Below are 15,697 nucleotides of genomic sequence, written 5' to 3' on the forward strand. Positions count from 1 at the left end.
ATCATTAAAAATAATTCAGTACGAAAAAAGATAATGCAGTTTTAAGTTGAAAATAGTTTAAAATGGCTCTCCTGAACAATTTGATATTTTGAGATAGCACCTTTTGGTTCTGAGCCCACGACCTGTTTGTACCTCAACGGTTTTCAAACTATCCCTAAATCGATTTTGGGGGTGTCGAGGAAACGCTGGCACCCCCACCTTTGATTTTTGAGTTTAAACACATACCAATCGTTTGTACCTCGTTTGTACCTGTTTGTACCTCAAGTAAAATCGTTTGTACCTCAACGGTTTTCCAGTTATTCCAAGTATTAAGATGGGGGTGCCAAGGAAACGTTGCATCCCCACCTTTGAATTTCGAGTTTTAACACATACCAATCGTTTGTACCTCGTTTGATCTCAATAATGGAACATGACGATATTTTTGATAATATGGTGACTATTCTTATGCTATTTTTAATATTTTTAAAAAAAACATTAGATACTTACAATATTATTGATTTTTGAATTCAATCAAAAAAACCAAATTTCAAAAGCTAGCTTTCCGTCATTTTGGTATTTCCTAATTTTTTTTACTACTAGAACCTACGCTTAAAATGAACAGTTAAAAATGTATAAGAATATTGAATAAATAATTTTGATTACTCTCCATAAGAAGTGATAACGTACAAAAAATTAAAATTTGTCAAAAGCTCTAAAATTGTCAAATATATTTTATCGTTAAAAATGTATAAACTTTCAAATTGAACAATGAAACCTTGAAAATTTAATTTTAACTTAGCTTAGGTCCGAAAGTGTTGAAACTTTTATAAGTTCTGACATTCAGCATAAAAGGAATATAGTTATGCAATATTGTAGTTACTCAAATATGCATATCACTTAACGTGAAAGTAATTATACATATAATAGTAGTAAAATAATATTAAAGATCGTATGCACTGACTAATATTTTGTTTAGGGTCCTTACCAATTGATCATCAAACAATGTTACAATTGCAATCCTACGCAGAACAATAAAATCCAGCATAACATGTATGTAAGGCACAAAGGAAATTCAACATTGATCCTTGGAAATTCGACTCTTGAAATACCTATTGACGACACTCTTTTCGTAAGTGCTTAAAACTGAGTGTATTGCATGAAATGTTTGTGTTGTGACGTATTTATTTTCTTTCTGACATTAATTCAATAATGATAATATAAATTATAATATACCAGATACCTATTATAATATCCAAAATACTATTGTATAAAATTGTATTTATATTTTATGGTAGTTAAATTGTTTTAATAATTGCATAAACATTTTTATCACCGAAGTCCAGAGGCGTATAAAAGAGAATGTAATTTCCAAATGGTATTTTTTAATAATGAAATTGTATTTTTTCTATTTATGAAATAGCTTAGGTATAATAGAATAATTTAGTTATACCTGAACAAAATTGTAAATGGGTTTTTTTTCCATTGGTCTTCAGCCCGGAAACTGAGGCCATTTATAACTGAGGAATGGTACTGTAGGGTTTTTGGTACAGTGGGGAACGGCTAGAGGAACACGTTTTTGTGTTTGGAAAAATTTTCTAGTGGACAACCATTAGATATCTGCCATGCCCGGGTGGAGGATGGCGGCTAAATGTGTTTATTGCGGTTTGTTATAAACATTTTGTATAAATGTGTTATCTATAATATTATGTAAAAGTTCGTGACACGGTGATTGTGGTCGCACTCCTCCGAAATGGCCCCACCGATTTAAATGAATTTTTTTTTGTATATTTGGTAGGTATGAGGAGAATAGTATGTAAATATTTTTCACCCTCCTACGACTAACCCGGGGAGTGGCACAAACAGGGATTTTGAGATTTAAGGTTGAAATTTTTGTTTATAAATAGGTAGTTGTTATTGGTTATTGGAAAAATAATTATTAGAAATTATTATTTATTATTTGATTTTCATTGGTTAATCGGGCAGACAGGTGCAAGCATGCATTAAATCAAATTTTCGCACATTGCCTACTTGATATCGATGATATGCTATCGCACATTGTCCACGATCCAACGCAGTCGGATTGCCTCCCAGAGAGGCTGAGTTGCACCCAAAAGGAGTTAAACAATCACAATTTTTTTTAAGTAGTAATTTTTCCGGCAACGAAGTGTGCGGTATCCACAAGTATACTATATAGTTATATAATGTTTGCATAAACCTACCAAATATATTTATATTCTACTACTACAGTAACCAGGGCCGGATCGAGGGGGGGGGGAAGTCGGGGATTTATCCGCGGGCGCATAATTTTCATGGGCGTATTTTTAAGGTTTTAAATTTGTAAATTGAAAATTGAAAATTGACTTTAAAACAAAAGTCAAAACTATAGGTACAAAATAATTTTTCACAGGAAATGTGTAATATTGGGTATGCTAATAAAATAAAATAGTTTTATTTTTAATTGAGATAAGTAATAACTAATAACATTGATATAAAAATTAAAAAGGACAAATATGAAATAGGTACCTACCTACGCAGGCCGTGGAAATACCCGTCCGCAACTGTCAGCGGGAGTATCTATCATTTATTATTTATTTATTTTATTTTTATTTATTCTTCAAGAAGATTATAGATTAGTAACATAATAAAGTATGGTAAATGACATCGTTTTCTTGCATATAATATATTATGTAGATAGTTATTTAAAACTTATTCTTAAAAATGGCACTATTAAGTAGTTGTAATTCATTGTTATGTAATTTTAAATTAACGATTATATATTTTTTCAAATAGGTACCTACTGCATACAATTATATACTACATAAAATATTACTTAGGTACTACTGATTTAATTGTTTTCAGATTATTTATCAAATTACATGTTCATAGGATTATAAAATTCTTTATATTTAATAAATGCCTTTTTATAAACAGATCTTTTTTTATAAATATCACCATAGCCACTAGATAAATGTAACTGAACATAAAATGGAATATAATTTGTTATTTGTGTTTGCTTTTTAAATACAAGTATACAACTATTAATTTTCTTGATAAACTTGATAGTACAAAAGTACAAAATAACTAAATAATTAAAACGAAGATACTATCCTATTGATATGTAGCCCAAGACAGATTGAATATTATGTTTTAGATATTATATTAAAATAATTTAAAAGGAAATTTATATTCTATTTGGTTCGTTCTTTTTTTTATTATAAACTGTTTTTTTCGTCTAATTTATAAAATGTAGAATGTATAGAATATAGTTATTTTAGTATATATGTGCATTCAATCCATAATTGATAATCCATGATAAAGTAAATTTCTTTATCGTGTTATAATCGTTATATTACAATAATTTTCAGTACATAATTTCATTGTATTTTTTCCGTACCTAGGTACATATTAAGTTTTGATTGTAACAAACATTAAAAATGAAAAATTTATAGCAATATTGTTATGTTGTAAATTAAATATTGTTCTTTTACATAAAGCGTTTTATATTAAAAGTAAGCAATGGATACCTAATTTAGATTTGTTAATAAATAATTGATACATGTCATTATTATCAATATTATTTATTTTAAACCTGAAACTAAGAAATATTTACCACAGATTTCAGCTTTAAATACACCATTAAAAAGTGCTTCTAAAAATATATTACTTGATTAGTTTAAAATTTAAAATGTTTCATTTTTAAGTTAAAATCGTTTAAATTATTTGTGGTAGATAAATTATTGGTCCAGTATATGGTGAATGGTTTTATAAATGTTGGTCCTCAGTTCCTCATAATATACTGTGTGAGTGTGCTTGATTTTTCGTAAAAAAAAAAAAATATTAATTCTGGTCATTTCCCTGAGATGGGCGTATTTTTTTGATTACCACCGGGTGTTAAAAAGCTTAGCTCCGGCCCTGGCAGTAACAATACTCTATAACGTGTTAGCGTTGAGTTTTCAGATTCATATCTGTGATCCATTAACCAGTAAACATTTTTTGTAGTTAGAATTTAATATGGCTCTCAAAGATTCGTTTGGAAAATGGAAAGAAAATGTATTCATGCATACAACACCAAATGCTTGCTCATCGGCGAAGAAATTAACAGGAAACGTAGCAAATGCATTCGCGCATGGTGTTGGACTTAAGAATTTTAATTGTCCTGTACCTGCGGTAAATACCTACCTATGTTAAATGTTAATCCATATTATAATATCTTATTGTATTTTTATAATTAGTTATTATTATAAGTATAAGTGTGTAACTATATGCATCATTCGATAATCGTCGTCAAAAACATAAATTTATTTATAATTTTAACTGATTTAACAGTTGTATATACAATTTGAACGGGCCGGGTATACATACCTATACAATACCTAATAGAACGTGCGTCCGGTTTTCTAATACTTTGTACGTCACTACAACACACCTACCGACCTGTATATTTTGTGTGTATATGTGTATAGCAATTAGAAACTTTAAAGAAATGGACGGGTTCGCCGAGCAAGACTGTAGAGTGCTAGTGTGTGGTGGGGTATGTAAGTGTGTATGTGTGTGGGTGTATACTGTATATACTTAAAACTAATGAAATCAATTACCTACAACAGTAGATCTAGAGTGCAAAATATTTAAATATTGGTTTTATAATAAACATCAAACGAATTACAATATATAGTTATAATATGTAGCGAGCGATCAGCGACTCCCTTGATCCTACATAAATAAATAATAAGAAATGACCCTTCTGGTCCAACAGTAAAGATAATAATTTGATGGTGGCTGGCAGTTAAAACAGCTAATAATTAATATACAACGAATAATAATAAAACAATGTGTATAAAAACACACATACAACGGACACAAACGGTGGCGATTAGCGCACACTAAAAATAATATAATAAAAATGCACAAATTGCGCTTACAAATGCAATAGGTAATACATTTTCGGCGATTAGCACCCTTGGTACAAAATAATAAATGTAAATCGCTGGCTATTCGAGTCAGACAATAATTCAAATGACAAATTTGAAATAACAAATAAGAAAATAATAATAAGTGGTGATTAGCACCTTTGAATAATAAAAACAATCAGTGGCGATTTGCGCCTTTGAATAATAATAATAATAATAATAATAATATGTCCTCGGCGATCAGACTCGGATTGGTAAAATAGGGCACTGAATGCTACACAATGTAAAGAGCAAATAACAAACATTTTTGGGGCAAATTTAAAACATGTAGATTACTTATAAAATATTAATATATTTTATATTATATTTTATATAATTTTATTTATTTGTATATTATATTTTATTTTGTTTTAAAAAAATATTGAATATACGTTACCAATTTAATAAGTACCTATTTACAACAATAATGACGACAATAGGTTGTGAGTGTGTGTGTGTGCTGATCGACGATCGGTGGGTGAGTGGTAATGGCGAAGTACTACAAAATAAACAATTAAAATAAAATTCGTACATTCCGGGCGCAAACACAATCTATTAATGATATAAATATTAAATACAATTATTTTCTATACGTACTTTGGATACTTTTTGTTATACTTTCAGGGTGTTTATATAGCTAATGGTTTGAATGCGTCAATATTGAAGGAAACAAATATACCAAAAACATTTTTTTACGGAACATACAAATTTCATGTACAATATTCACGAAAAAATGAAAAGTTTGGCTGTCAAGTTTACATTGTAGAATTTAAGCGCCCTTGAATGTATTGTAACTACATTGCCAAGGCTCTGGATAGAAGATCCAACATTTATCACAAATCTTGATTTATTTCTAAATTTCTAAGTTACATAAAAATGTCGAATACCTTGTATCTATGTAAGGTACAGTTGGTTAGTAATTAATTTTTAACAAATACAAATTTTAATCTTAAATTATGTTAATTTCTTTGTTTGTCGACAAGTGATGAAAATGAAAATATTTTACTTTTAAGGTTGTTTATTGAATTTCTGGTTGCTTATAATCTGTCTCTTCGTTTCCCTTTGTGTTACAATGTCCCGGAGTCTTTATAAACCGTATATCTTTTATCAGATTTAAAAAAAAAGTTATGCATTTTTAAGCATAGGTTTCCATAAGTATTTATGACCCGGAATTGAATAATGTAACATATCATTTGACATTTATGTCCATTTTTGTTTCGTTTACCTTATATGAGTAATTGGGTTTCTTTAAGAATTGCTAGATATTCGTTTGTTTAAATTTTTTGATGTACAATATTTCTACACAATTTTTAATATTGAACAATAGGTTGAATTTAATTATAGCTACGGGGTATATTTTAAGTGATGAGCCCAAGTGATTAGGGTAAGTCTTGTAAGCCACGAGAAGAAAATAATATTACCTAAAAATTCATCTATGAATTGCTGCGGTATTTTTTAATTATTTTATCGTTAAAATATTTTTCCAGATCCTTTAAAATTATATTACACATAAATGTATTGACATTTATTTTTGGAGTAGGAGATTCATAATTTATTATCGAGATTCAGGAGACAGAATTTAATTTAGACCTAGTATGATAATATCTATGACGGCTAATCATTTTCTTTTTCAATTTTCAATCGGGTATTGAACACATATCCACATATTCTATACATATTATGAAGAATAAAATAATATTAAATCGTAATATATGAATTGTAAAAATAATAATGATGATGAGAATAAAACGTAAAATATTTATTTACATTTTTTCAATGAAATTAAAATTATATCGAATATAATAATACGAACAAAGCAAGGTGAAACAGTGATCGTTGATAAAATAAGTACCTATATTACATGATATTATACTATAATATGTATCAATTATGCATAATTTATAAATTATATTATATTTGATGTGAAACTGTGAACTTATTCAAATGTATCAAATAAATCATTAATATATAATTAATATATCATAATACGTGTAGTAGTAATCAATACCATTGTAATATCTGTGTACAATAATTTATGTATAATAATAGAAGAAAATAATTATATAACTATAAAAAACCGTAGTATAATAGACCTCTTAATAAATATTACAATGGTAAACAATTTACCGGAAAAATATTATTTTTTTTTTTCAATTTAATACTTGAAACGCAGTATCTATTGAATGTGAAACACGGTTTTAAAAATATACTATTTGATCGTAAACAGTACCTGTTTGTATCTACTTATTGGCTCCAGAAAAACAAAGGAAGATTAACCATGAAACACAATACTTTTTGTAGTATTCTTATTCAACTGATCTTTACAGTTAGGTTGGGATCGTCTGCCAATTCAAAACCATTGTTGAGTTCTCCAATCGTAAGTGAATAATTCTTGAAATGATACTTTTATCATAAATATCGCAGTTTTATAAATAGCCAATAGGTATTGTAATAATATAATATAATAGTATATACTATAATATTATAATAGAAGCAAAGTACAATATTATCATTTAGTATATAATAATGCTTTTTCGAATTTTTTGACAAAGCCATAAATTCACTTCCAGCAAATATTTTTTTTTTTTTTTTTAATGCCTGTTTCCAGTTATTGGTTATTGAATTCAATCAAAAAGCCAAATATTTCAGTAACTTTCCAGACAGAAATTTTTATAATGCTATTATGTTATTATAATAATATTATAATATTATCATTATAAAATGTTGTCTGGGTTGTTTTCCGTATATTTGGTATTTACTAGTTATTTTAAAAAATACTGTAAATGTATTACTTTTGACACAACTCAGAGTAGATTCAACTACATCCAATTTACAACTAGAAGCCACTCTATTTTTTTTTTATTTTTTTTCCATAATAATAAAAAACTAGAAATCAAAAATTTCATAAAATTGCAATAATGTGAAAATATTTTGTAGTTAAAAATGTATCAAACTATCAATTTTAATAACAAAAGTTTGAACATTTAATTCAAGCTTCGGTTAGGTTAAGTGAAAATATAACTATAGTAGTAAAATACTACTTAAGGCCTTATGCACTGATAAATATTTCTATTCATAGGGTCCTTACCAATTCCTCGTCAAACAGGCTTTTAATTGCAATCCTACGCAGGACAATAAAATCCAGCATAACTATTACGTAAGTCGCAGAGCCAATTCAACAGTGCTCCTTGGAAATACAACTATCGATGTACTTTTTGACGATACTTTTTTCGTAAGTGGTTAGAATTGAAATATATCACAAATATAAAGTTAGATTAAAGATACAGACACTGTGATAACATTATAATAGAGGCTGTCGCAATGTCATATGTGTTTGTTAACCTATATGTATATTTTTATTATAAATTACTAAAGTGTATAATATGAATTTCTTATATAAACTCAAAAATACATACTTAGGTAATTTTTATACCTAAATATTTTAGTATATTATAACATTATTACTGCATAATAGGTATAACTAGGCGTTTGAGATTAGGGAGCTGTCCAATTTTAAATAATTTTTTTGACACATTGAGTATTTGTTTTTTTTTAGACTACTTTAAATAAATACCTAAAATTTCCCATTTTTGTACCATATTTTTATTTAATTATCCACCAAATTATTTAAAGTAGAAAAGGGTGTTCTCATTTTAAAAACAGAAGATTATATTATTGCCTCACGATAACTCAGTTATACTAAAAATCTTAATAAATTAATAACATTATAGTCTTTAATTTTAAACCAAAATTCCAAAAATAATAATTTGAATAATAATGGGGGTGAGTATCCTTTATGAATCACTCTGTGTTCATAAAATTAACCTGTTTAAATTTGGTTAAAACTTTAGAAATTGTACAATATCGTAGCTAGTGTAGAAATCACAAACATAAATCGATTTTTTTTTTATTCATACGTAAATACCTAGTTTGTTTTCGAAAACGTGTTAGCTTTGTCTGTACAGATCCATATCAGTGATCCATTAATCGGTAAACATTTTTTGTAGTTAGAAATGAATATGGCTCTCAAAGATTCGTATGGAAAATGGAAAGAAAATGTTTTCATGCATACAACACCAAATGCATGCTCATCGATAAAAAAATTAATAGGAAACGCAGCGAATGCATTCATGCATGGTTTTGGACTTAAAAATCTTAATTGTCCTATACCTCCGGTAAATACCTAAGTTAAAACATATTATAATATTTTATTGTATTTTAGATTCTGAGCGGAGCAAGGAAGTTAGTGGTTTTACTATGGTGTTTATTTTTTTTTTTTATTCTGTTGTGGTAAGCGATCACCACATTACTCCCTCTCTACGGCTACGTGCTACGGTTGGCGACACCGACTCGCGTCCGTCATGTCGCGGCGTCTCCGCGGACGTCACGGCGTGTCGGGCCCGGCTCGATCTCTTGTGTGACGAAATAAACAAACATATTTGAATTTAAGTTTAATACAATGCATTATACATTGACCCACTTATAACCTACTATACAGCAGAGCAATATCAACTTACCCACTTTTTATAATTAGTTATTATTTTAAGTTATTTTATTTATACGTGTAATTCAATATTATCCTCGTCACAAAAATAAATGTATTATTAATTTTAATTGCTTAAACAGTTATATAGAATCTATTAATGACTATTAATACAATTATTTTCTAACGTACGTTGGATACTTTTTGTTATACTTTCAGGGTGTTTATATAGGTAATGGTATGGATGAGTCATCATTGAAGGAAACCAATGTGCCAAAAACATTTTTTTATGGAACATACAAATTTCATGTACAATATTCACGAAAAAATGAAAAGTTTGGCTGTCAAGTTTACATTATAGAATTTAAGCGCCCTTGAATGTATTGTAACTATGTTACCAAGGCTCTGGATAGAAGATCCAACATTTATCACAAATCTTGATTTATTTCTAAATTTTTTAAGTGAGGTACCTACATAAAAATATATTATACCTTGTACCTATTTGAGATACAGTTTTTTCAATAATTATTTTTAACAAATTCATATTTTAATTATAAGCTACCTATGTTAATTTCTTTATATCTCTACAAGTTATGAAAATAAAAAAAATTATTTTTTAAGCTTTTTATTACATTTCATGATCCAATGCTCCTCGTTTAGCTTTATGATAAAATGTCCTGGAGTCTATACGTCATATAAATAGTATATCTTCATCAGATTTGAAAAAATGGTTGCCAATTTTTAAAGCCAAGATCTCCATTAGTACTTATGATCCCGGATTGAATTGGAGGACAAAATATTATATGTCTATTTTTGTTTCATCAACCTTATAAGATGTAATTGAGTTTTTTTACGAAGTATTAGATATTCGGATGTACGAATTTTGGACACTATGATTATTTAATTGGAATATCTTAGTTATGTTTTGATGTACAAACACAATATTATATTCCTACACTAGTTTCAGTTTTAGATGCATCAGTCATCAGTGCAAATCTAGATAATGATATTAGAACTATGTATTAATTCATTAAATATATTTTTATGTGTAAGATTTGGTGTTTCCTTTTTCAAGCGTTCTCTTCAACTTGTTAAATAGTTTGTCGCCAATGATATATTTTTTTATTTTTCAAGTTGGAATATTGCATTGGATACAATATTTGTGTCCATCGTTTCTTCCAATAATATTACGCCTAGTGGTTTCCCTAAAGGAGTCACAGCACAAAAAAAATTTCTTTAAATGTATTCTAAATTTTAAATTATAGTAGCTATGACTATGTTAAATGATTTGGCAAAAATTCGATGAAAAAAAATTATTACTTTAAGAGATAATGATATTATCAAGAAATGTAGAATAGCCGCGTGACGTCATTAGGTCCGGCTCATCGTAAATGCCTATCTTGTATATTGTGTAAAAGTTTCTGGCTTCACACAACGATTAACTTATCTAAAAATTGTATTCATGAAATTTAGTTTACGTATAAATGTGTGATTTGATGTGTTTAAGACGATAAAAGTATCAGAAATCCAATATAACTTTTAGTTTTTTAAATATTAATAAACCTTGGTAAGTGATATTTTTGTTAATGGAGCATCATGGCCATTTAAATATAAAATAAAAATAAAAATTCAAATATGTATATCTCTTTCAAGATTTTTAATATTTAAAAAACTAAACGTTGTTTTGAAATTCTGATACTTGTTTCGTTTTAAACACATAAAAGCACACATTTATATGTAAGTTAAATTTCAAAAATAAAATGTTAAGGTTGGTAAATCGTCGTATGAAGGGAGGAACTTTTACATGACGTATAAGATAGGCAATTACGATGAGCCGGACCCAATGACGTCACGCGTCTTTTTTCAATTGCTCATAACTTATTGAATAATGTGAGTAGAAACGTAAAACCTATACCATTATTCTTAGAATCAAACATTATTTCAAATTAAAAACAATTTTTTTGTATTATATGCTCCTTTAACATTGCATTTAGTGTTTAATAACTAAAAAAATCCATGTTTAAATGTTGATTTAAGTATATAAAATATTTTTTTAAATGATTCTCTGAATAATTTAGAGTAAAAACTAGAGTATTCATTTAAAAACATATATTTGTATCGTCACAAGACACTCGATCCTTATGTATATTTAATAATTCCAAAAGATAGAATTTTGAATAAATAAATTATTAAATACAAGTTAGAATGAGCATGATTGGTGAATTATCCTGTATTATTAGTGTCAATTTATCAAATAAGTCATTAAAATAAATACCATATCAGCGATATCATGAATATCAACATCAAAGTAATATTGTAATGTGCAACTGCGTAATTTTGATGAGTAACAAAAGGTAGATAAAACGAATTAAAAAATTATTAGTTTATTATATATTATTAGATCAATAAATATTACAATGCAAACAATAGAAAACAAAATTCAGAAAAAAATTAACTATTTTCAAATGTATACTAAAAAGCTACTTATTGTTAGTACCTAATTTTTGTGAAACTCAGTTTCACTCGTAGAATAGTACCTGTTTTATACTCATATATTTTACACCAGCAATAAAGATATACCATGACACATAATATTTTATTTTTGTTTATACAACTGTTCCACACAACTATATTGGGATTGTCTACCAATTCAATACCGCTATTGAGTTCTCCAATCAAAAGTGAATTAATATTTTTATTATAAATATCACCTATTGCAATAATATTATACCTAATATAATTATAGAAGTCACGTTTGAAATTACTGTAAGAACGGCTAATTGGGGACCTTGTATAAAATATTGTTATATTTATTGAACTGATATCAATCTTGATAGAAACTAAACGTCTTTGAAATATATAGTATATAAATCACGGTAGTTCAGAATTATAAACACTTTTCAACAGAAAAATGTTATTGTTATTTTATTTTTAAGAATTATTGTATTATTGAATAACTTGCATGACGTAAAACAAGTTGTAAATTGCTGTTAATTTACTATTTAATTTACCTATACATAAGTCTACGAATATTTTTTTTCCGTAAATGAAAAATCATATACAGGCGTCAATCAATTATAAGTTAACAAACATAAAAGTTTTTAATTTTCGATTAATTCAATATACAAAGTTTTATCGATGTTTATTGAATTAAGTAGGTCAAAGACATTTTCATACCTGACACCAAATCAGAAGAATTGAATTCGGTAAACAGATCCTTAAACACAAATTTTGTTTGAGAAACAACTGACCTTTTCCTCAGAGTCATCCCAAATAATGTCAATCTTACAAAAAACGATATAACACAACGATCTTATGTAGGTATATCAATTTTGTACTGAAATCGATGTCAAAACTGTGATAAGTATAAAAACATGGTATAAAATGTCATCGATTTAGTGGTATAATACTGATTTAGTTGGTAAAAAATATAGATTATGGGATCAACTATGTACAAAAAATCTAAAACGGTAAAACTAAAACGCATGCGCAATATTGGCCACAATAAATAAAAGCAGAAGAATCACAATCGGTAAACAGATCCTTAAATACGAATTTCGTTTAAGAAGTAACTGATCCCTTTCATCCGAAACAGTTCCTTCAATACGAATTTCGTTTAAAAAGTAACTGATCCATTTCATCCGAAACTCCCCGGGTAATGTTGACCATACACAACAATCTTATATAGGTATATTTATAGATAATGCTCGGTGCTTTTTGTGGAATTTTCCCAAAGGCCGCCGAAGTGTGGTACCGATAGTGGATTAGAGTGCAATTGGACTCCTTAATTGACCATGTACCTCTCGCCGTCTACTAATGACGCGCTACTAAATACGCATATAGCTCCTTTTGTACGTAGAAGAAATTTGATGCATTATCGCTGCAATTCTTGGTGATTTTTCCACGTCTCGCCTAAAACCTACTTAAGACTGCAAGCAAGGTTACGCTTGTTATACCTACAATGGATTCTAGATGTATGGCTCTCGTTAAAAACATAATACCGAATAATGCCATTTTTGTTGTGGCACGACGTATACCACTTTGAATTTGCAATGTCCTTGCAAAATCTACAACAGTTATGGCGAGTATACAAATTATTTACACTCTTTGATTCGATAAAGGAGCCATTAATTGGGGTTTTAAACCTTGGTCCCATTTCCTAACTTCTAATAATAGAATTTGTACTCCACAATGAATGAGTGTTTGATGATAGTTCTTAAAAATTAGTCTTATTATCTTATGTTTTGCTGGTGGAACAATTGGCTATAACAACATCTACATTTTTAAGTCTTCTTCCTACCGCTATTAAGCCATCCATAGGAACGGGCATAATCCATTGAGTTTGCTACATTTTTGCATCTCCTTTTATTTGCGCACTGCGAGAAGCTCTAACGAAAACTCATCAGTTGTGCTTGCTTAATTAATATTTTCTCTGCTAACCCTCGTTCAGATAGCACCAAATATTGAGTCGCGTTGTTTCCACATCCCTTTGATCTTCGGAATTCAATGGATTTGTTCAGCCACGCAATTTATGGAACGAGCATTTTCCAACTTGAGTAATACTGTAATAGGTTTTTGGATGATTCAATCAAGATTAGTGAGAACTGCACTGGTTTTACTTCAGGTAAATTTTCCTCTAATCCGGTAAGGCTGAGATACTTCATAGCTTTTCGTCTTGAATCATCCATTCTAGGCCATTCTACTAGAAAGTATTGTTCAATAGTTCAGTAGGTTTTGACTCTTCGAAATGCTATGTCCACAGAATTATCATTGGTACGGACGTGTCGCCATTATTTAGCTTGAGTGATTCCTAGTATTTGATTTTTCCTCGTTTGCGACATAACATATGTCTTGAGTCCTTTATCAGGACTTTTCAACCGATCTAGTACGACAGTTGAGTCTGTCCACAACTAAAACAAATGTATGTTGCTACCCACCAGGTACTTACTACTTTCCTTACAAGTTCTGTTAACAATAATGCTCCGTTCACTTTAAGACTCGGTAATGCCACTGCATTGAAGATAAGATAAGAAACACTAGATCCAATATTTCATATATTTTATATTTTAAAACCATTTTTAAGAACTAATATTATCAGAATAACATTTTAAAACTAAAAACTATTTTTCTTACGTTTTGAATTGAGTACATTAAACTTTCCAAAAATATTATCCACTAAATTATTTAGTGTTTAAAAAAGGGAATCATGATCATTTGAAAAACTTAAGATTATTCGCCACAAGACACTCAATCATTTAGTACCTAGCATAAAAAATCTCAGATATTTAAAATATGGCAGGGTGCATAAACGTTCTGTAACGACTTACAGATCTGTTAGTGCGTTAATGGCTCTATGAATAAAATTAGGTATTGCTTGAACGATCGGTAAAGTTACCAGCTCTGTAAATTATCGGACATTCGGACTAGTAAACTGCAGATAGGATTTTTCATCTGGAACTACTTACAGATCGGTAATATTATTAGAATGATAAGAATAACACATGGTTTATTATGGTTTAATTTATTTGGTAACCACAGTTATCAGTAATTTAATATTTCTTATGCAACACTAGCATAGTTTACACATAGTTTATACATTCATTAAAAACATACAACTTACATGGTCACCAGCGCAATGTTACAAAAGAAGTTAGATAATGTACTGACTGTAATCGACCAACACGAAAATGTATATCTTCAGATTTATGTATGTTATTTACAAGTGAAATGCTAAATAAAATTATGATTGTAAAATCAAAAAATATATTTTTTATAAAAATATTATAATAATATAATGATTGCATTTTAATGTATTGCTTTATTAAATTGTAATGTATCATTAATATTTTGTAGTTAAGACTTAAAAGTGTTAAGTATTTATGAATTTTTAAATACTTAAATAATATAACATTAAAATTCAAAATTAAAGAAATTTTATGTATCTGCTCTTATTATTTAAATTTTGAATATTCAAATAAGAAAATGTGTGGTACTTTAAATATAAACGATGCAATAGTGCATTAGGTTAGAGCTTAGACATTGGTATATAGGACACTTTAAAAAAAATTCCCGGCCCGCTCTGAATAGATCTATCGAAATTGTAATACCTCAATCGTAATTTTGTTAAGGTTGAAATTGTTTTTTTTTTATAATTTTGATAGCATAAGATAAAAAATTATAATTAATGATATTGTTTTTACCTCAATTTATTACAATTATGCAGGTAAATTGGAATAAAAAATATATATTATCTAAAAGAATATGTTTCCATAAGGTACCATATTACATA

The 15,697-nt window shown here is 28.2% G+C and overlaps 2 protein-coding genes across 2 annotated transcripts; both read left to right on the top strand.

Annotated features, from left to right (window-relative positions):
* The first annotated feature begins 948 nt into the window (after positions 1-948).
* LOC107884569 lies at positions 949-6,581 on the top strand. The gene is made up of 3 exons (XM_029486951.1): positions 949-1,108; positions 3,979-4,146; positions 5,550-6,581. Exons 1-3 carry the CDS (start codon positions 1,028-1,030, stop codon positions 5,706-5,708), a joined length of 408 nt encoding a protein of 135 aa, XP_029342811.1. The 5' UTR covers positions 949-1,027; the 3' UTR covers positions 5,709-6,581.
* A 564-nt stretch (positions 6,582-7,145) lies between these two features.
* LOC107884570 lies at positions 7,146-9,432 on the top strand. The gene is made up of 3 exons (XM_029486952.1): positions 7,146-7,302; positions 8,005-8,157; positions 8,933-9,432. The coding sequence occupies exons 1-3, from the start codon at positions 7,204-7,206 to the stop codon at positions 9,110-9,112; spliced, it is 432 nt and encodes a 143-aa protein (XP_029342812.1). The 5' UTR covers positions 7,146-7,203; the 3' UTR covers positions 9,113-9,432.
* The last annotated feature ends 6,265 nt before the right edge of the window (positions 9,433-15,697 follow it).

The sequence above is a fragment of the Acyrthosiphon pisum genome, chromosome A1 (genome assembly GCF_005508785.2).
Source record: "Acyrthosiphon pisum isolate AL4f chromosome A1, pea_aphid_22Mar2018_4r6ur, whole genome shotgun sequence".
Classification (NCBI taxonomy): domain Eukaryota; kingdom Metazoa; phylum Arthropoda; class Insecta; order Hemiptera; family Aphididae; genus Acyrthosiphon; species Acyrthosiphon pisum.

Bases quoted from the DNA above. Each gene is read 5' to 3' on its own strand.
- LOC107884569 (XM_029486951.1), top strand. From the start codon at position 1,028: ATGTATGTAAGGCACAAAGGAAATTCAACATTGATCCTTGGAAATTCG. The intron at 1,109-3,978 runs GTAAGTGCTTAA...CATTTTTTGTAG, and splicing joins CTATTGACGACACTCTTTTC to TTAGAATTTAATATGGCTCT. The intron at 4,147-5,549 runs GTAAATACCTAC...TTATACTTTCAG, and splicing joins TTAATTGTCCTGTACCTGCG to GGTGTTTATATAGCTAATGG.
- LOC107884570 (XM_029486952.1), top strand. From the start codon at position 7,204: ATGAAACACAATACTTTTTGTAGTATTCTTATTCAACTGATCTTTACA. The intron at 7,303-8,004 runs GTAAGTGAATAA...TTCTATTCATAG, and splicing joins CATTGTTGAGTTCTCCAATC to GGTCCTTACCAATTCCTCGT. The intron at 8,158-8,932 runs GTAAGTGGTTAG...CATTTTTTGTAG, and splicing joins TTTTTGACGATACTTTTTTC to TTAGAAATGAATATGGCTCT.